The sequence below is a fragment of the Hypanus sabinus genome, chromosome 15 (genome assembly GCF_030144855.1).
Source record: "Hypanus sabinus isolate sHypSab1 chromosome 15, sHypSab1.hap1, whole genome shotgun sequence".
NCBI classification, from domain to species: Eukaryota; Metazoa; Chordata; class Chondrichthyes; order Myliobatiformes; family Dasyatidae; genus Hypanus; species Hypanus sabinus.
Genome location: NC_082720.1, coordinates 89,180,117 through 89,205,992, shown reverse-complemented (window position 1 = coordinate 89,205,992; position 25,876 = coordinate 89,180,117). Strand labels below are relative to the sequence as shown.

Genomic DNA, 25,876 nt, shown 5'->3' with positions numbered 1-25,876 from the left:
GACATCTTCAGGGAGCAGTGTCTCAGAAAGGCAGTGTCCATTATTAAGGACCTCCAGCACTTAGGCATGCCTTTTTCTCTCTGTTTCCATCAGGTAGGAGGTTCAGAAGCCTGAAGGCACACACTCAGCGATTCAGGAACAGCTTCTTCCCCTTTGCCATCTGATTCCTAAATGGACATTGAATCTTTGGACACTACCTCACTTTTCTTAAATATACAGTATTTCTGTTTTTGAACATTTTAAAAAATCTATTCAATATATGTAATTAATTTACTTGTTTATTATTATGTTTTATTATTTTTCTTCTTGCTAGATTATGTATTGCATTGAACTGCTGTTGCTAAATTAACAAATTTCACGTCACATGCTGGTGATAATAAACCTGATTCTGAGAAATAAGGACTGTTTAATGAAATTTTCAGTACACATGTGTAAAGGAGAATGAAATAATTTCTACTCTGGATCCAATGCAGTACAAAAAAGCACAATAAGATAAAGAGTACAATAATGAAAACGCAATAAATATAAATAAAATAGCTTGCATACATTGATTGTACGTCCATAAGGTAACGCTAGGTACAGGAGTGTCTACATAAGGTGACTGACAAGAAATGATAAAGTAGTGGTTGTTGGGGAGTGGAGGGGTGGGTTAGTGGGTGGAGGTTTGATCAGCCTTACTACTTGGGGAAAGTCACTGTTTTTGAGTCTGATGGTTCTGGCATGGATGCTATGTAGCCTCCTCCCTGATGGGAGTGGGACAAACAGTCCGTTAGCAGGATGGTGGGATCCTTATGATGCCACTGGTACTTTTCTGGTCCTGAATGGTAAGTTTATGGTCTGTATGTAATAATAAAATAATCTTTGCTTCTGTTTTTAAATAGGATCAAAGTGCCGGGAATGTCACCAGAGCGCAGAACCCTGTCCAGGGATCGGGTGCAGGGTCTCAGCCTCCCCCAGTGTCCATCGCTGGCAGTCACGGAGGTGCCAGTTATCTTAGTGGCCAACAGCAGGCTGTGGCCATAAAGCAACAGCAAATGCTGGTCGATCAGCAGGTGCAACGAGACCAGCACATCCAGCTAATGGAACAGCAGAAGCAACAGTACCTGCAAAGACAGCAGATGATGGCGGAGAGGGTGAGTAACGTAGAACAGTACAGTGTATGCCCTTTGACCCACAATGTTGTGCCAACCTTTTAGTCTGCTCCATAATCCGTCTAATCCTTCCCTCCTATATATTCTTCAAGCCCATCAGCCTTGCTGGGGCATAAGCTGTGCACAGCACCTCATTGAGTCCTCAGTCTTTACAGTGTGGCCCATTGAAGATCCTTCCTGTCCCAGGATGAGGTCTTGAAAGCATCTGTTAGTGTTTCTGTAACGCTGAATCTTTTAATGGGATGGAGTTGCTAGCCCTGTGCCCATCCCCCCCCCTCACAGAAAAGCTTGGGACTGTCCATGGTAGAGTTTCCCTCCTACAAAGACCTCCATTTTTCTTTCATCTATGTGCCTATCTAAGAGTCTCATAAATGTCTCTAATGTGTCAAGAATTATGAAACACTACAGCACTGAAGCAGGCCCCTAGGCCCATCAAATCCATGCCGGCCTAGTCTTCTGCCTCGTTCCATCCGCACATACCTTGACCATAGCCCTGCATGCCTCTCCCATCCATGTAGTTATCCAAACTTGTCTTAAGTGTTGCAATTGGACCTTCAACCACCTCTTCAGCTGGCAGCTCACTCCACACTCTCACCAACCTCTGATGTGGGATGGATCGCAAATGTATTTTGCTGTTACAGACATTGTGGTATATAATGGTCATCTGTGGGGATTTTATTTATTTAGAAAGACAGCACAGAACAGGCCCTTCCAGCCCAATGAGCTGCACTACCCGGCAACTCACCAATTCAATACTAGCCTGATTGCAGGACAATTTGCAATGACCAGTTAACCTACTCACTTATTGCAGTCCTCTTCATCTGTCTTCTTTTCTATTAGCCACAGTGCCAGACTCGATGCCAGAGACCTGGTCACTGTGGATCCCCCTGGTAGCTCATCCCATTCAACAGTATCCAAAGTGATAGACTTACTGAGGGAACCGGCTACAGGGATAATCTGCACTGGCTGCCTGTTCCCCTTCCTTTTCCTGACAGTCATCCAGTTACAATGCCTATCAAACGTATTGACCCCTCCCCCACCCCCGAAAGTCTTATGGTCTTGCATTTCCAATGGTGGAAGAGTCTAGGACCAGAGGGCACAACCTCAAAATAGAGGGCCATCCCTTTGAAGCATAGATGAGGAGGAATTTCTTTAGCCAGAGGTTGGTGAATCAATGGGATTCATTGCCATTTGCAGGCTGTCACTAAGTATATTTAAAGCACAGGTTGATAAGTTCTTGACTGAAAAGGGGGGCAAAGATAATGGGGAGAAGGCAAGAAAATGGATTGAGAGGGTAATAAATCAGCTATAATGGAATGGCAGAGCAGAGTCACTGGGCTGAATGGCATCATTCTGCTCTTGTGTCTTTTGGTCTAGTCTCTTGTAGGTGGGTTTGATGATAGTATCCATGTTGCTAGGTGGATGGGGTTAAGAGAAAGTTAGGGGATTTGAGAAATATGGTCAATGTTGCTTCAGCAGGTAGTGATGACGATCTGGTGTGGAGGGGGAGTGGGTGAAAGGAAAGCCCTTTTGGGCTGAAGGGCCAGTTTCTATGCTGTACTGTTCTATTCTATGCAACTCGGTTTGGTTTCTTTGAACCAAATACAGTATCAAATGCATCAAATATCACGTCTGTTTCCCTTTCAGGAGAAGCAGAGGAAACATCAGGAGCAGCAGTTACAGAGACATATGAGCCGGCCCCCACCTCAGTACCAAGATCAGCAGCAAAATCCGTACCATGTTGAGCAGGCCAGCCAGTTTCAGGGTAAGTACAGTATCTGCAGTCCATGTTGAACCAAAATCAGGTTTATTATCACTGACATCCACTCAGTGACCACTTTATTAGGTACTCCTATACACCTTGTTACTGCAAATATCTAATCAGCCAATCATGTAGCAGCAACTCAGTACATAAAAGCATACAGACATGGTCAAGAGGTTCATTTGTTGTTCATCAGAATGGGGAAGAAATGTAATCTGACTTTGAATGTGGAATTGTTGGTGCCAGACAGGGTGGTTTGAGCATCTCAGTCTTCTGATCACTTGGAAATTTCATGCACAATGGTCTCCTAAAGTTTACAGAGAGTGGTGCAAACAGCAAAAAAAAGCATCCAGCTAATGGCATTTCTGAGGAGGAAAGCACCTTGTTAATGAGAGATGTCAGAGGCAAATGGCCAGACTGGTTCGAGCTGGCGGGAAGGTGACAATAACTCAAATAACCACACATTACCACATTGGTGTGCAGAAGAACATCTCTGAATGCACACCGCGTCGACCCTTGAAATGGATGGGCTACAGCAGCAGAAGACCACAGCCATACATTCAGTGGCCACTTTATTAGGTACAAGAGGTACTTCATAAAGTAGCCACTGAATGTCATGAAATATGTTTTATAACCATATTACAATGACAGCATGGAAACAGGCCATCTCCGTCCTTCCAGTCTGCACCGAACACTTACTCTCACCTAGTCCCACCGACCTTCACTCAGCCCATAACCCTCCATTCCTTTCCTGTCCACATACCTATCCAATTTTACTTTAAGTGACATTATCGAACCTGCCTCTACCACTTTTACCGGAAGCTCATTACACACAGCTATCACTCTCTGAGTAAAGAAGTTCCCCCTCGTGTTACCCCTAAACTTTTGCCTCTTAACTCTCAACTCATGTCCTCTTCTTTGAATCTCCCCTATTATCAATGGGAAAAGCCTATCCACGTCAACTCGATCTATCCCCCTCATAATTTTAAATACCTCTATCAAGTCCCCCCTCAATCTTATACGCTCCAAAGAATAAAGATCTAACTTGTTCAACCTTTCTTTGTAACTTAGGTGCTGAAACCCAGGTAACATTCTAGTAAATCTCCTCTGTACTCTCTCTATTTTGTTGACATCTTTCCTATAATTCAGTGACCAGAACTGTTCACAACACTCCAAATTTGGCCTCACCAATTTTAACATTACATCCCAATTCCTATACTCAGTGCTCAGATTTATAAAAGTCAACATACCAAAAGCTTTCTTCACCACCCTATCCACATGAGATTCCACCTTCAGGGAACTATGCACCATTATTCCTAGATCACTCTGTTCCACTGCATTCCTTGATGTCCTACCAAAATGTAGCACCTCACTGAAACACGCTTTTGCTGAAGCAGTATGGTGCAATATATAAAAATTACTATAAAATTACAAAATGAAGTATTAAAAAGTAATTCTTGCAAAAAGAGCAGCAGGAATGAGGTTGTTCATGGGTTTATTGTCTGTTCAGAAATATGATGACAGAGGGATATCAGGATACCAAAGGCAACAGTCAGCTTTGAAATGTATGACATCTAGGAAGATGGTTCTTATTCCTGGCAATCCTTGGTACAATGTCCACCGTTCTGTATTCAACCAGTTTGTTTTCTTTTGTGTTCTTCACAGAATTAAAGAAATTACAACAATTCACCTTATTTTGCCAGTAACAGCTCTTTAGAATGTATGGACATGTTTAACCCATCGAATATTAAAATGCCTAGATAGAGTGGACATGGAGAGGATATATCTTATAGTGGGGTGGGGGGGGGTCTGGAACCAGAAGGCAGAGCCTCAGAATAGAAGGATGTCCCTTTAGAACACATGTTCCCCACATGTATGTCAAAATACACTTTGAAATGCATCATTTACGTCAAACCAAATTAGCAACGTGTTGGGGGCAGCCCATGAGTGTCACTACACTTCCAGCATCAAAATAGCATGCCTATAACTTACAGCTAGACGGTGGTGATTTTGTGGAATTCATTGCTGTAAACAACGTGGAGGCCAAATCATTTGGGTAGTAATGATTAGTAAGGGTGTCAAACGTTACAGAGCGAAGGTTGAGAGGCATAATAAATCAGGCATGATCGAATGGCAGAGCAGACTCAATGGGCAAATGGCCTAATTCTGCTCCTGTGTCTTATAGTCTTATCTCTATTTTGAGACTTTGTCTATAACCCTTAGTTCCTTGAACAACACTCAAAATGCTGGAAAAGCTCAGTGATGATGAAGGATCTCAATCAAAATGTTGACTGTTTGTTCCTGGTATTTGCTGTCTGACATGCTTGGAGTATTGTGTGCAGTTTTGGGCTCCTTATTTTAGGAAGGGTATATTGACATTGGAGAGGGTTCAGAGAAGATTCACAAGAATGATTCCAGGAATGAAAGGGTTACCATATGAGGAACATCTGGCAGCTCTTGGCTATATTCCCTCGAGTTCAGGAAAATGAGGGGGGATATCATAGTAACATTCTGAATGTTAAAAGGCCTGAACAGATTAGATATGGCAAAGTTATTTCCCATGGTAGGGGAGTCTAGGACAAGAGGGCATGACTTCAGGATTGAAGGACGTCCATTTAGAACTGAGATGCGGAGAAATTACTTTAGCTGTAGGGTGTTAAATCTGTGGAATTTGTTGCCATGAGTGGCTGTGGAGGCCAAGTCATTGGGTGTATTTAAGGCAGAAATAGATAGGTTCTTGATTAGCCTGGGCATCAAAGGGTATGAAGTGAAAGCAGGGGAGTGGGAATGACTGGAAGAATTGGATCAGCCCAGGATTGAATGTCGCAGCAGACTGGATGGGCTGAATGACCTACGTCTGTTCCTATATCTTATGGTCCTATGCTGAGTTCCTCCAGCAATTTGTTTCTGTTGGCCTAGATCACCAGCGTCTGCATAATTTCTTGTGAATTCTTAGTTCTTCGAGTACCTTTCAAATGTGCTTTTTTTTTTGAAAAAAATACTTCTGCTTTTCAAAACACTGTCCTTTTAGGACCTGAAAGTATGCTGAATTAGAAGAGATACTTACATTTTCTGAACTTGTGTTAGTTATTTACAACATATAACCTGTTGCAGAATATCATTGTTTTTATGCCTAGTGTATCTCTGGAAGACAAGTTTAAAGTGAAAATCTCTATGAATTTTTTTTTAAGCTGTTGAAATGGGTTATTGGAAACTTCCAATGTGTTCCTTTCAAATTGGGTTGAAACATATTAAACTATTTCACAGACTTAATATGATGCAGGGGACATGAAGAGTCCATGGGTATAGCTGGAACTGGGGGTTGAGTGGGAGGCCGAAGTACAGTCGCGTAGCTATTAGCGTAACACTATCACAGTTCCAGTGACCTGCGTTCAATTCCACTTGCTGCCTAGAAGGAGTTTATATGCTCTCCCTGTGACCACATGGGTTTCCTCCAGGTGCTCTGGTTTCCTCCACATACTAAAGCCGTATGGATTAGTCAGTTAATTAGTTACATGGATGTAATTGGGTGATGTGAGCTTGTTGGGCCGGAATGGCCTGTTGCTGTGCTGCATCTCTGAAAAAGAAAAGATCTAACCACTTTTAGAAATAGCTGTTGGTTTTTAAATTTGCAGGCTTCCCTTTATCAAACCTCTAAAAGTGAAAAAATGACTTTCGTCTCAAGCCTGTAGCTCAGTTCTTTAAGCCACCAGATTTAGTTAAATATATAAGCTTAAGCAATGTAAATAGCAAAAGTACAGTAATTTTTTTCAGTAAAGTATTTTAATTGAGCAGAGAACTGGGACAGGTTAATAACCAATAGCTCAGAAACCTTGTACAGTTACATTGGTTACTTTGGGAAATTAATCTTTTTTCAACTCCCAAACAAATATTTAACCTCCGAATTAAAATTGAAGACTTTCTGCTGCTTCTGCTTTTAATTTTGTTTTTGGACTGGTATTATGTACAAGACCAGTGTTTATTGTGATCTTCCGTGGAAATGTTGTTCAGTGAGTTCGTCAAGTCACTTTTATTGTCATTTCGACCATAACTGCTGGTACAGTACATAGTAAAAATGAGACAACATTTTTCAGGACCATAGTGTTACATGACACAGTACAAAAACTAGACTGAACTATGTAAAAAAAAACAACACGGAGAAAGCTACACTAGACTACAGACCTACACAGGACTGCGTGAAAAACAGTGCAGGCATTACAATAAATAATAAACAGGACAATAGGGCAAGGTGTCAGTCCAGGCTCTAGGTATTGAGGAGTCTGATAGCTTGGGGGACAAAACTGTTTCATAGTCTGGTCGTGAGAGCTCAAATGCTTCGGAGCCTTTTCCCAGACGGTATTGGAGTATAAAAATATTATGGAGTATAAAACTTGTATCATTTGCTGTTTAACCAAAACTATGTAGTCAGTTTGCTATGCATGTACTCAATTTAGTAGAATGAAATCTTAGGAATGTAGAAGACATTGTGTGTTAATGAGAGGTAGCTAAAGAGCTAAAGAAATGTAGATTAGAACATTGCTCAGTTCTGAGTTTATTATTTGCTATGCATGTACCCAATTTGGTAGGAGACTGAAGTCTTAAAAATGTAGAAGACAATGGTATGTTAATGAGAGGTAGCTAAGAGATGTAGATTAGGACATGATTAAGCCAATTGATAGGAACAATAGGGACATGATGTACGTGTAATACGCAACTATAGATCGATTACATATGCTAATGCAACTATAGATTGCTATAAAAAATGCCGAGTCTGAGGATCAGTGGGCAATCAGCGACTAGCTCAATGACTGTCTCAGCTTTGATTTGCAAGTTAAAGTTTAACCCTCCTTGAAGAATCTTCTGCGTCTCTTGGTCATTTGCGAGGCACAAAAAGCCACAACGGCAGGAGGGAGAAGAGATTGTATGAGGGGTGCATGGGGTCCTTTATAATGCTGTTTCCTTTGTGGATGCAGCGTGTAGTGTATGTGTCCGTGATGGTGGGAAGAGAGACCCCGATGATCTTCTCAGCTGACCTCACTATCCGCTGCAGGGTCTTGTGATCCGAGATGGTGCAATTTCCAAACCAGGCAGTGATGCAGCTGCTCAGGATGCTTTCAATACAACCCCTGTAGAATGTGATGAAGATGGGGGGTGGGAGCTGGACTTTCCTCAGCCTTCGCAGAAAGTAGAGACACTGCTGGGCTTTCTTTGTTATGGAGCTGGTGTTAAGGGACCAGGTGAGATTCTCCGCCAGGTGAACACCAAGAAATTTGGTGCTCTTGACAATCTCTACTGAGGAGCCGTTGATGTTCAGTGGGGAGTGGTCACTCTGTGCCCTCCTGAAGTCAACAGCCATCTCTTTTGTTTTGTTCACTATTTAGAGACAGGCTGTTGACTCTGCACCAGTCCATTAGCCACTGCACCTCCTCTCTGTAAGCTGACTCATTGTTCTTGCTGATGAGACCCACCACAGTCGTGTCATCAGCAAACTTGATTATGTGGTTCGAGCTATGTGTTGCAGCACAGTCGTGGGTCAGCAGAGTGAACAGCAGTGGACTGAGCAAGCAGCCCTGGGGGGCCCCAGTGCTCAGTGTGATGGTGTTGGAGATGCTGCTCCCGATCCGGACTGACTGAGGTCTCCTAGTCAAGAAGTCTAGGATCCAGTTGCAGATGGAGGTGTTCAGGCCCAGTAGGCTCAGCTTTCCAATCAGTTTCTGAGGGATGATTGTGTTGAATGCTGAACTGAAGTCTATGAACAGCAACCGAACGTATGTGTCTTTTTTGTGCAGGTGGGTTAGGGCCAGGTGGAGGGTGGTGGCAATAGCGTCATTTGTTGAGCGATTGGGATGGTACATAAACTGCAGGGGGTCCAGTGAGGGTGGCAGCAGGGTCTTGATATGCCTCATGATGAGCCTCTCGAAACACTTAATGATGATAGATGTAAGTGCAACAGGACGGTAGTCATTTAGGCAGGACGCTGAAGACTTCTTTGGCACGGGAGCGATGGTGGCGGCCTTGAAGGACGTTGGAATGGTGGCGCTGCTCAGGGAGATGTTGAAGATGTCGGTGAGAACATCTGCTAGCTGGTCTGCACATCCTCTGAGCACTACCAGGAATGTTGTCTGGTCCAGCTGTCTTCCGTCTTGCACAAGGTTCTTCTCACATCGGCCACGGTGAGACACAGCACCTGGTCATTTGTAGAAGGGGTGGACTTCCTCGCCGCCACGTCATTTTCCGCCTCAAACCGGGCGTAGAAGTTATTCAGCTCAACTGGGAGGGAGGCATCACCTGCACAGTCAGGTGAAGTTGTCCTGTAATTGGTGATGTCCTGGATGCCCTTCCACATGAGCCTCGTGTCGCCGCTGTCCTGGAAACGGCTGTGGATTAGCTGGGCGTGTGCATGCTTTGCCCCTCTGGTGGCTCGGGACAGTTTGGCCCTTGCTGTTGTTAGGCTGCCTTGTCGCCTGCTCTGAAGGTGGAGTCGCGGGACCTCAGCAGCGCACGCACCTCCACGGTCATCCATGGCTTCTGGTTGGCACATATAGTGATGGTCTTGGACAGAGTAACATCATCAATGCACTTGCTGATGTAACTGGTCACTGATGCTGTGTACTCCTCTAAGTTGTTACTGCATTTCATCTGCCGCGCTGCTGAGTTGGTTTATATTCATCACAGACATTCCAGAGATTTTTAACATTTCTACTTTTAAATTTCTGAATTGTTATAGTGGGATTTTGTTCCTATTACCTTCCTTTCCATGTTAAAAATCACAATTTTTTCACCAACGATTTCCATTTTCTCCAGTTTGAGGCTTTCCTTAACCAGTCAGAATGTGAAGAAGGATGAAAGGCAATTTGATTAAAATGATGATAAGAGGCAGATAGTGGAAAGAAAGCACCTTTTTCCCAAAGCAAGTAGATAAGAGGGCATAATTTTAAGGAGATTAGAGAAAAGTTTAAGGTGATGTCCAAGGTAGGTTTTTTACACAGAGTGATGGGTATGTGGAATGCTGTGCAGTAGGTGGTAGGTGATGGTAGAGGGAGGTAATAAGAAACTCTTATTAGATAGACACATGGGTGATAGAAAAATGGAGGGCTGTGTGGGAGGGAAGTGTTAGATTGGTTATAAAGGTCATTTTACAAAAGACCTATACTGTTCTCTGGTGTTCTGTGTTTAGAGAAATGTAAAAATAAATGCATACACTTTGAAAAATAGATGGAGTAAATGCCACAAACCAGTAGCCATAAACTGAGGTAGTGAATTTTTAGTTCCGTAGCATTAGCAGAGAGAGACTGGGGGATGTGCATGTAGTAGTTGGGATAAAGGGGGCCCCACGGGGCTGATGCCAGGAACTGAAAGTTTGTAACAAGCTCAACCAGCTTGAGCCATAAACCTGGCTAAAGTGAATTATAGTGATCTTATGTCTGGTACTAGCCTAGCTAATGGCTTTAAAAAACTCCAGGATAGAAGCTCACTACTGTACATGTAAATTAAAAGTGGAACTACACACAGCTCACATAGAACTTGGGTAATAAAGTTTAGCACTCCAAAAAGGATTGCCTCACTCAACACGTGTTGGGTAGAGATGGTGGGGGCAGGGGAGAAGATATATTGGAAATAGTATAAAAATAATGAAAGGTTTGGATTGGAGAGCATTTGTTCTGGCAAGTGACGCCCCTGGTAATGTCAGCTGACGCTTCCTTCCCCTTAATCTCTGGAGACAAACTGTTGACTAGCATTTTTAAAAATAAAACTACAGATTCCCATTCTATCTTGACTATACTTCTTCCCACCCTGTCTCATATATACTTTTCTCAGTTCTTTCATCTCTGCCACATCTATTCCAAGGATGATGTTTTCCTTTCCAGAACATCAGAGATATCCTCCTTCAAGGAATGGGGTTTACCTTCCTCCACCATTGATGCCTCATCTCCATTTCCTGAACATCTGTGCTCACCCCATCTTGCTGCCACCTTAACAGTAATACAGTTCCTCTTATCCTTACCTACCATCCCATGAACCTCCACATTCAACATATCATTCTCTGCAAGACTGTCACCTCCAAAGGCTCCTACCACCAGTCACACCTTCCCTTCTCCTCGTCATTTTTCTGCAGGGATCACTCCCTCCATTTATCCCTCCCGGCACTGGGTTGTGGTTCTGGTGACTTTGGGGACAAATGAGTTGAGTTACTCATTGATTCACAGTGAAGAAGGCAGAGACACTGGAAAGAGTATAGGTCTGCTGGAGGAAACTGTTGGTCGACTCTGGACTGAAGGATTTGATCCGCAGTGACAACATGGAGGTACTGAGACAGTGATCGAGAAGAACCAAATTTTGTAACAAAAGAACAAAATGGGTGAGGGCAGGATTAGAAGAATGGATGCTTGAGGAAAGGAATTCTCAACTTTTTGTATTGTTGGATCTGATGAGATTGATCCAGAGGTTCTTCAGAAGTTAAGAACAAGGTATAAAACTTGGTGATTATGTCCATTATATTAAGTGTTACAAGAGTAAAGAACAAAAAAATGTCATGGACATCTGAAACTCAGACTGGGGATAACAACATTCCAATGGTAACAATTAACCTATCAAATGGCCACATTCAAGAGGCGTGATCCAGCCTGCTGGGGAGAACTGAAAAGCTTCTAGAAAAGTACAGAGAATCATCTATACTATTTCTAGAAAATTCACTGAACAATCACAGATATATACTGTAGGTAATTATTTAAAACTACCTACTAGGGGGATAATAAATTGGCCATAATGAAATGGCAAAGCTGGCTTGATAGGCTGAATGGCCTAATTCTACTCCTGTGGCGACCCACTTCCTAGCGCGCTCGAACCGGCTCACAAATAGCCAGCGCGCTGGCATAAAGGCCAGTCCCAAAAGGGCGCCAGGTCTGCTTCACGTGCGGAACTGTGAATACGTGCCTCCTACAGCATCCACACCCAGGGTGGGCGGGATCAGGGAGGCTTTAAAGCGAAGCCGCGAAGTTCGAATAAAATCTTCTTTAACTGCAGTTTACCGACTCCGTGTCGTTATTTTAGCACTGCGTGTAGCACACCGTTACAATTGGTGACCCCGACAGTCCAAACGATATTTGGACCGGAGATGAACGGCGCCGCATCTGTTCATGCAGTTTCGTTGAAACTGCCAAGCTTCTGGACGCTGCGACCTCACCTGTGGTTCCAGCAAGCAGAAGCCCAATTCCACGTTCGGCAGATAACCTCAGAGGACACACGTTACTACTACGTGGTGAGCTCCCTCGACCAGGACACAGCGGCCCAGGTCGAGGAGTTCGCACAGTCTCCCCCAGCGGACGGCAAGTACATGGAATTCAAAGCCCTGCTCATAAGGACTTTCGGACTCTCACGGCACGAGCGGGCTGCCCGTTTACTGCACCTGGATGGTTTGGGGGACAGACCTCCATCGGCTTTAATGAATGAGATGTAGTCTCTGGCAGGAGTACACAAGCCCTCCCTCATTTTTGAGCAGGCATTCCTGGAGCAGATGCCCGAGGACATACGCCTGCTGCTGTCCGACGCGGATTTCAGCGACCCCCGGAAGGTAGCAGCCCGGGCGGACTTGCTGTGGAACGCCAAGAAGGTGAGTGGGGCGTCCGTTGCACAGATCACCAGGCCACGCTCCCAGCAGCAAACCAGACCCAGCCCGGCCACAGAGCCCACTAACCCCAGAGGCTGGGGTGGGGAGCCCAACGAACAATGGTGCTTCTACCACCAGCGGTGGGGCGCAGAAGCCCGCCGCTGTAGCCCGCCCTGCAAGTTCCCGGGAAACGCCAGGGCCAGCCGCTGCTGATGGCTACGGTGGCTGGCCATTGGGATAGCCTCCTGTATGTGTGGGACCAGTGGTCGGGACACCATTTTCTGGTCGACACCGGTGCCGAGATCAGCATCTTACCTCTGACGAGTTACGACACCCGCAGCAGGGCGCCGGGTTCCCCCCAAGGGCCGTGAATGGCAGCACTGTAAGGACCTACGGCACCCGTACGGTGCAGCTACAGTTCGGCTGCAGCCGGTTCACGTGGGACTTCACACTGGCCGCCGTAGCCCAACCGCTTCTGGGTGCGGATTTTTTGCGGGCTCACAGCCTACTGGTCGACCTGCCCAGGAAGAGACTGGTCCACGCCTTTCAGACATTCTCCCTGGGTGCAGCCCAGTTGCCAGCCCCTCACCTCGACTCCATCACGCTGTCCGACAATGACTTTACCAGGGTCCTGGCGGATTTCCCATCGGCTGTGGCACCGCAGTTCATGGCAGCCATGCCCCGACACGGCGTACAGCACTACATCCCGACCCAGGGACCACCCCTCCACGCCTGTGCTCGAAGGCTTCCCCCGGACAAGCTCCGACTGGCGAAGGAAGAGTTCAAGAGGATGGAGGAATTGGGGATCATACGGAGGTCCGACAGCCCATGGGCCTCCCCCCTACACATGGTACCCAAAGCGACGGGACTGGAGACCATGCGGCGACTACCGCAGGCTGAACGAGGCTACAACACCGGACCGCTACCCTGTGCCGCACATTCAGGATTTTGCAGCAAACCTGCATGGCGCACGGATCTTCTCCAAGGTAGACCTCGTCCGGGGATACCATCAAATCCCGTTGCATCCGGACAACGTCCCCAAAACGGCACTCATCACCCCTTTCGGCCTTTTCGAGTTCCTCCGCATGCCGTTCGGCCTGAAGAATGCTTCATAGACATTCCAGTGGTTAATGGACGTGGTGGGACGCGACCTGGACTTCGCTTTCATCTATTTGGACGACATCCTCATAGCCAGCAGCAGTCGTCAGGAGCATCTGTCCCACCTCTGTCAACTCTACGCCCTACTGAGTGAATACTGTCTAACAATCAACCCGGCCAAATGCCGGTTCGGGCTCGACACCATCGACTTCCTTGGCCACAGGATTACTAAAGACGGGGCAACCCCTCTGCCCACTAAGGTAGACCCAGTCCGCCATTTTCCCCGACCCACCACAATCAAAGGCCTTCGGGAATTCATGGGTATGGTAAATACCACCGCTTCCTCACCTTCAGCTGCCCGAATCATGCGCCCCCTGTTCGCCCTGATGTTGGGTCCGGGCAAGGACATTACCTAGGATAAGGAGTCCACTGCCGCTTTCATTAAAACGAAAGAAGCCTTGACAAACGCCGTGATGCTGGTGCACCCCAGAATGGACGTCCCTACCGCCCTCACAGTAGACGCATCTAACACGGCAGTCGGTGGGGTACTGGAGCAATTCATCGCGGGTCGCTGGCAACCCCTGGCGTTTGTCAGCAAAGACCTGCGACCGCCTGAGCTCAAATACAGTGCTTTCGACCGGGAACTGTTGGCGCTATACCTGGCAATCCGGCATTTCAGGTACTTCTTGGAAGGTAGGCCCTTCACCGCGTTCATGGACCACAAGCCGCTTACCTTTACGTTCACGAAGATGTCCGACCCCTGGTCGTCCCGCCAGCAGCGCCATCTGTCCTACATCTCTGAATACATGACGGATGTCCGGCACGTCTTGGGTAAGGACAATGTCGTGGCGGACGCGCTCTCTCGCCCTAACATTCATGCCCTTTCCCAAGGGGTAGACTTTGAGGCGCTGGCAGAGGCGCAGCAGGCAGACAAGGAGATCCCTAGTTACAGAACCGCAGTCTCCGGTTTGCAGCTCCAGGACCTCCCCGTAGGCCCAGGTGAGAGGACCCTACTCTGTGACGTCACCACCAGCCAACCCCGTCCCGTTGTCCCGGCGAACTGGCGGCGCTGTGTTTTCAACTCCACTCATAACTTAGTGCACCCCTCCATCAGGACAACTGTCCGGATGGTCTCCAGCAGGTTCGTTTGGCACGGTCTCCGTAAGCAGTTCAGTGAATGGGCCAGAACGTGCATGCACTGCCAGACGGCCAACGTGCAGCAGCACACCAAAGTTCTGCCGCAGCAGTTCCACCCCACCCACCAGCGTTTCAACCACATTCATGTGGATATCGTGGGCCCTCTGCCAGTGTCGCGTGGAGCGTGGCACCTCCTCACTATCGTGGACCGGTTCACCAGATGGCCAGAGGCGATCCCGCTCACCGACACCACCTCTGAATCTTGCGCCCGGGCACTGATCACCACCTGGGTGTCCCGCTTTGGTGTACCGGCCCACATTACCTCCGACAGAGGCGCCCAGTTCACCTCCAGCCTGTTGTCAGCTATGGCCAGCCTTTTGGGGACATAGCTGCACCACACAACTGCCTACCACCCACAGTCGAACAGACTAGTGGAGCGTTTCCACCGTCATCTAAAGTCAGCTCTCATGGCCCGCCTGCGAGGAGCTAACTGGGTGGACGAGCTTCCCTGGGTCCTACTCGGCATCCGCAAGGCATCTGCACACCTCGTCGGCCGAGTTGGTGTACAGCGCACCCCTGGTCGTCCCCAGGGAGTTCATACCAGCCATTTACGGTGCTCCAGAACAACGGGTCCACGTTTGTGCTGGACTTTGCAGGGAGAGAGGAGGTTTTCACGGTGGACCACCTCAAACCGGCCCATGTGGACGTGGCGCAACCGGTCGAGTTCCCGGCACCGCGGCACAGGGGCCGACCTCCCAAACAGGGTCCAGCCCAGACTGTGGACATTGGGGGGTGTATCGCCGGTTCTGGGGGTGGGGGGGGGTTATGTGGCGACCCACTTCTTAGCGCACTCGAACCCGCTCTCAAATAGCCGGCGCGCCGGCATAAAGGCCAGTCCCAAAAGGGCGCCAGGTCTGCTTCACCATCAAAGGGAAAAGCTCGCGCGGGACTGTGAATACATGCCTCCTACAGCATCCGCGCCCGGGGAGGGTGGGATCAGGGAGGCTTTAAAGCGAGGCTGTGAAGTTCGAATAAAATCTTCTTTAACTGCAGTTTACCAACTCCGTGTCGTTATTTCAGCGCTGCGTGTAGCACACCGCTACACTCCTATGTTTTATGGTCTAATGCAGAATAGTGTTGCAGAAAAAGTACAGTCAGCCCTCCGTATCTGCAGGTTCCACATCCGCGGATTCAACCAACTGCGGATCAGGATCGGGAAAAATACCCAGAAGTTCTCTCTCCAGCACTCGTTGTTTGAGCATTTTTCGCCTCATGACTCATTCATTTGCTTGCTTCTGGTGTTGTGAGCGAGAGGAAGGAGTTTTAAGGCTAGTAAGGGATGGCTGGCTCGCTATGCAAAGCGCTGCAGCCTCAGAACTTAAAGATCACAGGAGAATCGGCATCAGCCGAGGCAGCATCAGCGTTCCTAGAAGAGCTACAATGGTGTGTCTGTACTGAACATGTACAGACTTTTTTTCTTGTCATTATTCCCTAAACAATACAGTATAACAGCTATTTACATAGCATTTACATTGTATTTGGTATTATAAGTAACCTAGAGATGATTTAAAGTGTACAAGAGGATGTGCATAGTTTATATGCAAATACTATGCCATTTTATATATGGGACTTGAGTATCTGTGGAATTTGGTATCTGCGGGGGGATAGGGGTGGTCCCGGAACCAAACCCCCACGGATATGGAGGGCCAACTGTGCAGTGCAAGTAGACAAGATGCATGAACCATAACTAGATAGACTGGGAGATAAAGAATTGTTAACAGTGTGGTAGAGGCAGCCTTTGAGTCTGGTGGCACATGCTCTCGAGCTTTTGTGTCTTCTACCCGTATTTGTTTAGCAAATTGGAAACGGTTGTGAACAAAACATTTTTGTACACATTTTGTACCTTATGTAAAAAAAAACCTTGCCCCACACATCATCTTTGAATTTATCCCCTCTTACCTTAAGTCATACTCTGTAGTATTAGATATTTCAACCCTGGGGAAAAGATACTGGCTGTCTATTGATGCCTCTCATGATCTTATGATTTTTGATCAAATCTCCCTTCGGCATCCACCACTCCAGAGAAAACAACCCAAAATGCTGTCTGATCCAAGTAGCATCCTGGCAGCCTTCTTCTGCACCGAAGCCCCCACATCCACCCTACCCCCATTCTGACAACTTTCTACAGGAGCATCGAGAGTCTCCTGTCTGGTTGTATCATTGAGTGATACAGAAGCTTCAAGGCACTAGACCACAAGACCCAACAGTAAAACCACCGAGAGGATCACCAGGGTCTCCCTCCCTCCCTATTTGTGTCATTTACTGTAGTAGGCAAAGGGCAGAGGATCCCTACCACCCATCCCACAATCTCTCTGAACCACTACCATCAGGACAAGGTCTTCCAGACAGCTAGACCACCACTGAGCTCTCACCACTCGGACAGACAGCCGTTTACTGTGCACTGCATGCATTTTGATTTATATTTCATTAACTTAGTTTTGGTAGTATTTGGTTTTCTGTATTGTGTGTGATGTGGGTGCACCATAGTCCTGAAGGAATGTTTTGTTTGATTGTGTTTATGTACAGTCAGGTGACAATAAACGAAATATAAATGGGCAATCAGAAATAACTGATCTATTTATATAGCGATACAGCGTGGAATAGACCCTTCTGGCCCTTTGAGCCATGCTGCCCCAGCAACCTCAATTAACCCTAACCTAATCACAGGATGCTTTACAATGAGCAATTAACCTACCCGGTACGTCTTTGGACTGTGGGAGGAAAGCAGAGCACCTGGGAAAAATCCACGCATTCCAAGAGGAGGACTCTGTACAGACAGTGCTGTCATTGAACTGCAGACTCCTGCGCCCCAAGCTGTAATAGCATCATGATAACCTCAATGCTATCTTGGCACCCAGATATGACCTCACTAGGTTATTCAGAGCCAGGGGGGAGGGGGGGTATGCATGTTGGGCCACATTTCTCCATATCTCTGAGGTGTGAGTCCTTTTGCATACGGCTTTGGTTGGGGACAGGAGAAAATTTATTGGAGAGGCCGTAGTGATTGTCACATTGCTGGGAACTAATTATCTGCATATTTTGCTTAATTTTCTAGGTTCTGCACAAGTTCTTACAGCAGTCAGTAACCTGACCACAGCAAATGCCAGCAGCTCTCGACTATTCTCCCAGAGTCAAAACATGATCCAAATGGCTCCGAGCCAGAGTTCTGTTACCTCTAGTGCCTCTGCTGTTGGTGGCCAGCCAGAACTGGGAGCAACTCAGTACAGCAATATGCATAATGTCCAACAGGGAATGTACAATGTAGGGTCAAATCTGAACCAAATTCTTTCACATTCGACCCAGGACACAATGACAAATGGGCAGCATTCAAATTCATTACCAAGACAACCTAGCAGGACTCGAGGCACCCCTATATTAACAGGATACGGTCAGAATCACCTCAGCAACTCAACCCTTGCACAACAGCAGCATAGCAAAGGGCCTGTGAGCCAAGCAGTATCAAAGACCCCCTTGCAGAGGTTATCTGGCACAGTGGCAAACCAGAGTTCATCCTGGCAGCATCAAGCTTTGCCAAGCGTGAATAACCAAAACCAACCCAACAGTAACCTCGTCGCGTTCAGTAGTACCTCAACTTTCCACACAAGGCCATCTCATCCCAAAATAGCAGGCCAACAGTTTGTGCAGGGAATGCCCCGAGCAAGCCTCCCACCAGCCAGGCCAATGGGTGCCATCAACTCTACTGTTGACGGGCACATGGTGCCTACGTTAGGTGGGCCTCTGTCACAGACCAACCCACCCTCCCAAGCAGTTCCCAGTTTAAATCAGCCCGTTCCAGACTTGGCAAACTTCAGTTCTAGCCAACAAATGGCCGCAAGGAGCAATCTCCACTGCAATCAACCTTACCAGGTAAGGAGTTCCAGTCAGGAGCTGCCTTTTAACTATGGTAACCAATCCGGAGGTGGCACGCTTCAGGGATTACCTGGTGATACAGACCTGATGGACTCTTTGTTGAAAAACAGAACTACAGAGGAATGGATAATGGAGCTGGATGAATTTCTGGAATCTCATCATTGAAGGGCAGTTTGTTGCCATTTAATGAACTCAGTGGGAAAAGTGTAATCATGGATTTTATATGTATATGTATGTATGTTTGGGACCAAAAATAGTGATGTGGTACATGCCAGGTGAAAATGTATGGTTGGGAAGAGTTAATGGCTGATTTTCATAATTGCTATTTTACTGGCAGTTTGGCAGTTAAAGTTTAATTAATTCAATTACAAATTTCTTTGTTCCATTGCTGGTCAAGGAGTCAGTAATAGATTGCTTTAATCTTTCCCTGGTCTTTAAGTTCACAACATTCTGAAAGGGGAGAACATTGCTAATCTCAGTTGCTTGGGCGGTATTCGAAGTAACACGTTTGTTGGAATCCAGTGAAGAGTATACATCTAAAACCAAGTTAATCCTGGTGAGTGGTACATTTTAGTCGTCCTTTTTCCTGCCCAGCTGACCAGACTGTCTCTGACTTCCTGTGATATAAAGCCACCTTCCTCGCAGTCTCTCAAACTCACTGTATTGAGGTTGAATCATTATTTTGCAAAATGCTGGATGCTGAGCCACACTGGTATCAGTATTCTAGTCACTGAATTGCCTGTCTACCATTGCCATATACTTCCTGACACTAAGCCTATTTTAGTCCAAAGGAAGGTCTTTTTCATAACCTGATAAGATCATAAGACATAGGAGCAGAATTTGGCCATTCAGCCCATTGAGTCTGCTGCACCATTGCATCGTGGCAAATTTATTATCGTTCTCAACCGCATTCTCCTGCCTTCTCACCATAATCTTTGATGACCTGACCAATCAAGCTCCGCTTTAAATGACTTGGCTTCCGTGGCCGTCCATGATAATAAATTCCACAGATTCACCACCCTCTGGCTAAAGAAATTCCTCATCCCTGTTCTAAATGGACATCCCTCTATTCTGAGGCTGTGCCCTCTGGTCCTAGACTCCACGCCCCCCCCCCCCCCCTTTGCTCTCCTTATAGGAAACATCCTCTCCACAATCATTCTAAGCCTTTAGGCTTGTTTAAACTTGTTAGGCTTCAGTGAGATTCTCTCCCCCACCCACCCACCCTAATCCTTCCAAATTCCTTCACTGTTGACCAAAGAGAGACGTTTCCAAAACCAAACAAAAGATCAGCCTCTGTGGCCCCCACTGCTATTTGCTTTACTCATTGCAGGAGAAAATTCATGATGTGGGTGTTGTTGGCAAAGGGACCTTTATTGTTGCTCACTAGTTTCCTTTTGAGTGTCTTACTGGGCTCTGGAAAAAGGCAGTGAAAAATTGCCACATCTCTCTGAGCCAGCTTGGATGGCAAGGATTTCATTCCAGTATTCACAGCCACACTTCCAAAAAATAATTACTCAACATCCTGAGGTTGTGAATGCAAACATGTCTGTTTTCTTCCTAAAGGGTAATTTTTATGACTATCTGAAAGCTTTGTTGCTTTTTTTTACAAAAAAGGGCAGCACAGTAGGTAGTGCAGAGGTTATCTTGACGCTGTTACAGTTTGGTTTTCTGTGTTCATCCCAGGGTTTGTAGGTCTTCTCTATGGAATGTGTGGGTTTCCTCTGGGCTCCTCCCACTGTGCAAAAGGAGTACCAGTTAGTAGGTAATTGGTCATTGTAAATTGTCCTGTGATTAAGCTAGGGTTAAATCGGAGGTTGCTGGGCGGTATGGCTAAAAGGGCCTGTTCTACACTGTATCTCTTAATTAATCTCCAAGTCCTCTTTACTGAAGGAACCTTTGTTCTCCCCATCACTGGGTTTTGAACAGATGTCTTTGGATTATAAATCCTTTAAATTCAGAAACCATACCCCACACTAGATACTCTGTGCTCACCTTCACCAGCAGAAAGGCTTGCCTCTGCATGTGGCAAAGCCTTCGTATCACATAAGTGTCCACATCTCTTTTGAGCAGTGTATTTTGCACTTTACTACTTTGTCCTGTTTCTCTCCACCTTTGGAGGAAGGTGAGGAGAGAGCAGCTTTATAAAATACTCTTTATGGGATTCAGGACCTTTCGTGCTTCACTGAAATGTTTCAGAATGAAACTTGCCTCAAAATTTATAACAGCAACACACAAAATGCTGGAGGAGCTCACATGTCAGGCAGCATCTATGGAGAGGAATAAACAGTGGGTGTTTCTGGCCAAGACCTTTCATTCAGACATGGAAAGGGAGGGTGCAGAAGTCAGAATAAGAAAGTGGAGAGAGTGAAAGGAACACAAGCTGGCAGGTGATAGGTGAGACCAGGTGAAGACGAAGGGGCTGGCTGTGAAGTGAGTTGGATGCTGCCTGACTTGCTGAGCTCCTCTAGCACTGTGTATGTCTCTTGAGCTTTCTAGTATCGGCAGAATCTCTTGTGTTCAAACTTCATAACTTATCTGTATTGGTCCCTGATGAAAGGTTTTAGTCTGAAACATTGACTTGTTCATTCCCCTTCATAGTTGCTGCCTGACCTGTTGAGTTCCTCCAGTATTTTGTGTGTGTGTGTGGCTCAAGATTTCCAGCATCTGCAGAATCTCTGGTATTCAAACTTCATAAGTAGTTGGAAGTTGGGGGAAATGAAGTGCACTATGCAAGTAGTCCTAGTTTGTTTCTCCTTCCCCCACCCCCCCCCCCCCCCTTTGATCAGAGCAACATAGATGAGATGTTTCTACTCTCCTCCTCTGTTCAGGGTGCTGTCCGTCCTGATGGAGGTGTTATTGTACCTGCCTCCAATGAAAAGTTGCATGCAAGCTGTAAGGGGACAGAATTTGCCCTTTATACCTGTCAGTTGCTGCCCAGGGATTATCGAGGTATAACAGCCAGTTGAAGAAATGCAATTGAGTCCTTAATTGTCCCAATTATCCATTTCCCTGATTCCTGGTTGAGATGTTCTGTGGCGTATACACTGCCCTCCAATCATGGTGCTTGCCATATCTTACTGTCTGAATTAGTTGAACTGTATGTATATAAATGTTTACATTTTTATAAAATTGAGAAAAGGTCTTTGTCTGTAATATATTTTTACATTTTAGAGTTTTTAAAAAAAAAGCATTTCTTGCTATGGTTTTTGTAAGTCTTCATTCTGCACTTGACTATATTGACTTGCTCTGTCTAACCACTTTGTAATGTCAGATTTTAAAACCACACCGTAAAGTTTTTTTTTTAAATATTTCATTCTGGCAAAAAAAGACTATGGCCAAACCTTGTTTGAAACTCACTTCGTAACCTCGCACCCCAAAGACATTACTTCTGCTTGTTAAAATCAGTTTGTGATTATTGGAGTATTGTTTCTTATTGAATAGTGTGTGCAGAGCCATGGTTATCAAGCTGTTTGGGTGAAATGATGTTTATTTATTCCCAAGAAATGTATATTTTTGTTTGGAGTGATCCTTTGCTGCCAATCCATGTCTTCCAGAAATCAATAGTTACGGATAGTCTGTCACCCATTTCAGACCTTCTCCCAAATAACTAACTTAAATTTTTTTCAGTTTTAATACTGCTGTGCCTCAGAGTGTAAACTTGTCACGTCACAGCCAATCAAGTGTTTTATATTCAAAGCCATTTCTTTCAACATTATCATAATTTTTAAGCAGAGGCATATATTACTTTTACTTTATCTTTTTATAACTGTAATTCAGGTAAAATCTGTATGTGTAGTTTAAACATGGCTATATGTACCAGGCTGTATATGATGCCTGATATTTGTTGTGTTTCCTTATATATTTTTAATGTTAAATTATTTAAGACTGTGACTGGGGTGATATAAATGTATTTTTTAGTTTAACAATGTAATTCAAAATGAGGCTGTCATTATATACCATTTTGGCACCACACATGGAACTTTATGTAGATTCTGACATCCAACATTAGCTACCTAGAATTTGTAGCTGATAATGGAGTTAATATTTTCATACATTGCATTTGCTGTTTTTCTCTTCCCTGCTGGCTACTGGGCAACAGTGAATTACTCACTAGAAGTGCATTATAATTACTTAAAAATTAATTGATTGCTGATGTTTAAGCCACTAATTAGAAAATTGGGCAATGGAAGTTAATGTGAAATCTGAAATTGGAGTTTAAGCGCAGTTTTAACCAGTTGGATATTGTTTGCATCTCGATTCCTTCTCATTAATCTTTGTTCATATGTTCTAAACTTCTCATGGTTTCTGTACAAAGTGAACCTGTTTATTCATGTAGATTTTATTGTACACTTTTATTTTTTTTAAGTGGAACTTGCACCTATCATAATTCTTCAGGGCCATCCTGTACAACAATATATTTTAATAAAGCTGAGTATAATCTGTGTTGAGGGGTTCCACTCTCCCGTAGTTTAGTTTAAAACTGCCCAGGACATGTCTGATACCCATCTCCCCCTCCACCATCTGCTGCCTGTATTCTCAGTCCTTCACCTCTAATGGCAGTGAGCAGGTGTTAGGGAACAGTTGGTTCTCCCATTAGCCCAGCTTGTCAGTCCACCACTTGATCTGTAAGACCATTAACTTGGGTGCCAATTTTAATGAATCCCATCTTTATCCACATCCCTGCATTCCCTTCCTGTCCATGTGTCTATCTCAATGCCACTTGAATAATGTTGTTTAATCTGCTTCCTCTACCTTCCCTGGCACCAAGCACTCTTATATAAAGAAAACTTTTTTCCAAAGCTCACCTTAAATGTGTGTACTCTAGTATTTAACATTTCTACCTAGGGAAGAAAAATTTATTCTATCTTGTTGATGCCTTTTATAATTTTGCATGCCTCTGTTAGGGCCCTCCTCAGCCTCCAACACTCCAGATTAAAGATCACTCTTCCCTCTGAACTGCACAGTAATGGAAATGTTCCCACACACACACTTGGTTGCAGCACAGCTGGAAGTTTCTTTTATCTTGTGTTGTATTAAAGTGCCACAAAGTTTGCAGGCCATGTAAAAAAACGTTCTGCTCAGAGCAGTGCTTGGTCCATGCAGATGTAAAAATAAGTAGAAGTTAGAGGGAACACGAGTGAATCTGCAGATGCTGGAAATAAATAAAAACACAAAATGCTGGCAGAACTCAGCAGGCCAGACAGCATCTACAGGAGGAAGTAGTGACGATGTTTCGGGCCAAAACCCTTCATCAGGAGGCCCAAAACGTCGTCACTACTTCCTCCCATAGATGCTGTCTGGCCTGCTGAGTTCTGCCAGCATTTTGTGTTTTTATTAGAAATTCGAGGGAACTTTGATAAAGGTCCATGTTTGCCCAACATCTCCTTTTAGCTCATACTGTCTAATCTGGGCAGCATCCTGGTGACCCTTTCATGCACTCTCTCCGAAGCCTCCATGTCCTTAATGGTGGTCCTCAGTTTGCAGTGCTCTTCAATGGTTTCTTTGCCCAACAGATTTCAAAGTGAACTGATGGGTTTGTTGTCTTGAAGTGATGGGTATTTATATTGTTTCCATGGGTAACAACTTACTACAGACCATAAAACATAGGAGCAGAATTAGGCCCATTGAGTCTGCTCCGCCATTCCATCATGGCTGATTTATTATCCCTCTCAATGCCATTCCCCTGCCTTCTCTCTGTATCCCTTAATGCCCTGACTAATCAGGAATCTATTGACTTTTGCTTTAAGTATGCCAAGTGACTTGGCCTCTACAGCCATCTGTGACAATGAATTTCACAGATTCTCCATCCTCTGGCTAAAGAAATTCATCCTCACCTTTGTTCTAAATGGATGTCCTTCTATTCTGAGGTTGTACCCACTGGTCCTGGACTTCCCTGGTATAGGAAATCCACTCAGTCTAGGCTTTTCAGTATTCAATGTGTTTCAATGAGATTTCACCTCTTCCCCCCCCCCCCCAACCAACCTCATTCTTCTAAACTCCAGTAAGTCAGACCCAGAGCCATCAACCACTTCTCATATGTTAACCTTTTCATTCCTGAAAGCATTTTCATGAACTTCCTCTGGATTCCCTCAAATGCCAGCACACCTTTTCTTAGATAAGAGGCCCAAAATTGCTCTCAATAATCTGCAAGTGCAGTATGACCAATGCCTTATAAAGCCTCAGCATTATATCCTTGCTTTTATATTCTAGTCCTCTCAAAATGCTAACATTGCATTTGCCTTCCTTACCACCAACTCACCCTGCGAGTTGATCTTTAGGGAATCTTACAGAAGGACTCCTAAGTTCCTTTGCTCCTCTGATTTTTGAATTGTCTCCCATTTTGGAAAATAGTCTATGCCTTTAGTCCAGAACATAGAGATGTGGTCTGCTGGTTTTCTGTTTCTGGATTTGAGGACAATCCTGCACTGTCCATATCAGCGCATGGGTGATGGTGCGGAGAAGATGTTTAATTTTGCTCACTCGGGTAGTGGGATTGACCACAACACAATGGAGTCCAGCTGGAGTCTGAACTCCCTTTACTAAGCTGATAATGTTACAGGATCCAGCTGGTCTGAGCCCTCAACCAGTCTTCAATCTTCCTGCCTCTGTCATTGCCACCAATTGTCAAAATAATCTAAACTGGATTTGGCCATGGTGGGTTTTTTCTATCTTTCTATCTTAAATCAGTATATTAAATCTGTAAATATAACTCCCAGTCTTGGGAATCACGTGTGAATAAAGACTTCTTCATGATCTTTTTGCAATTGCTTCGTGTTATGATTTGGTGGGATCTGGAAGTGGTAGTTGTTTATGTATATTTCTAAGTTTTAAAAAAACACTATTTGTTCTTTGAAAGATCCTAACTGTTAGGATTAAAGTAAGCACACAAAATGCTGGAGGAACTCAGCAGGTAAGGTGGTATCTATGGAGAGAAATAACAGTTGAGTTTGGGTGAGACCCTTCATCAGGACTGGAAAGGTAGGTGAGGTTAAGGATGAGACCAAGTGAGGGATGATGGGTAATCTTTATCACCTGCCAGTTTGATCCTTCCCTTAGCCCCCTCTCCTCATTCTAGCACAAGCCCATGAGACATGGGAGCAGAATTTGGCCATTTGGCCCATTGATTCTGTGGTACCATTCCAAGATGGCTGATTTATTATCTCAAGCCCATTCTCTTGACTTCTCCCTGTG

General features: G+C 45.3%; 1 protein-coding gene across 1 annotated transcript in view; it reads left to right on the top strand.

Moving 5' to 3' along the window:
• Nucleotides 1-25,438, top strand: part of maml1 (mastermind-like transcriptional coactivator 1) — a 97,405-nt gene extending 71,967 nt beyond the window's left edge. The window contains exons 3-5 of the mRNA XM_059990690.1: nucleotides 882-1,133; nucleotides 2,799-2,916; nucleotides 17,871-25,438. Coding sequence (XP_059846673.1) covers nucleotides 882-1,133; nucleotides 2,799-2,916; nucleotides 17,871-18,850 — 1,350 coding nt within the window. The 3' untranslated portion in view covers nucleotides 18,851-25,438. The remainder of the gene's footprint in view (nucleotides 1-881; nucleotides 1,134-2,798; nucleotides 2,917-17,870) is intronic.
• The last annotated feature ends 438 nt before the right edge of the window (nucleotides 25,439-25,876 follow it).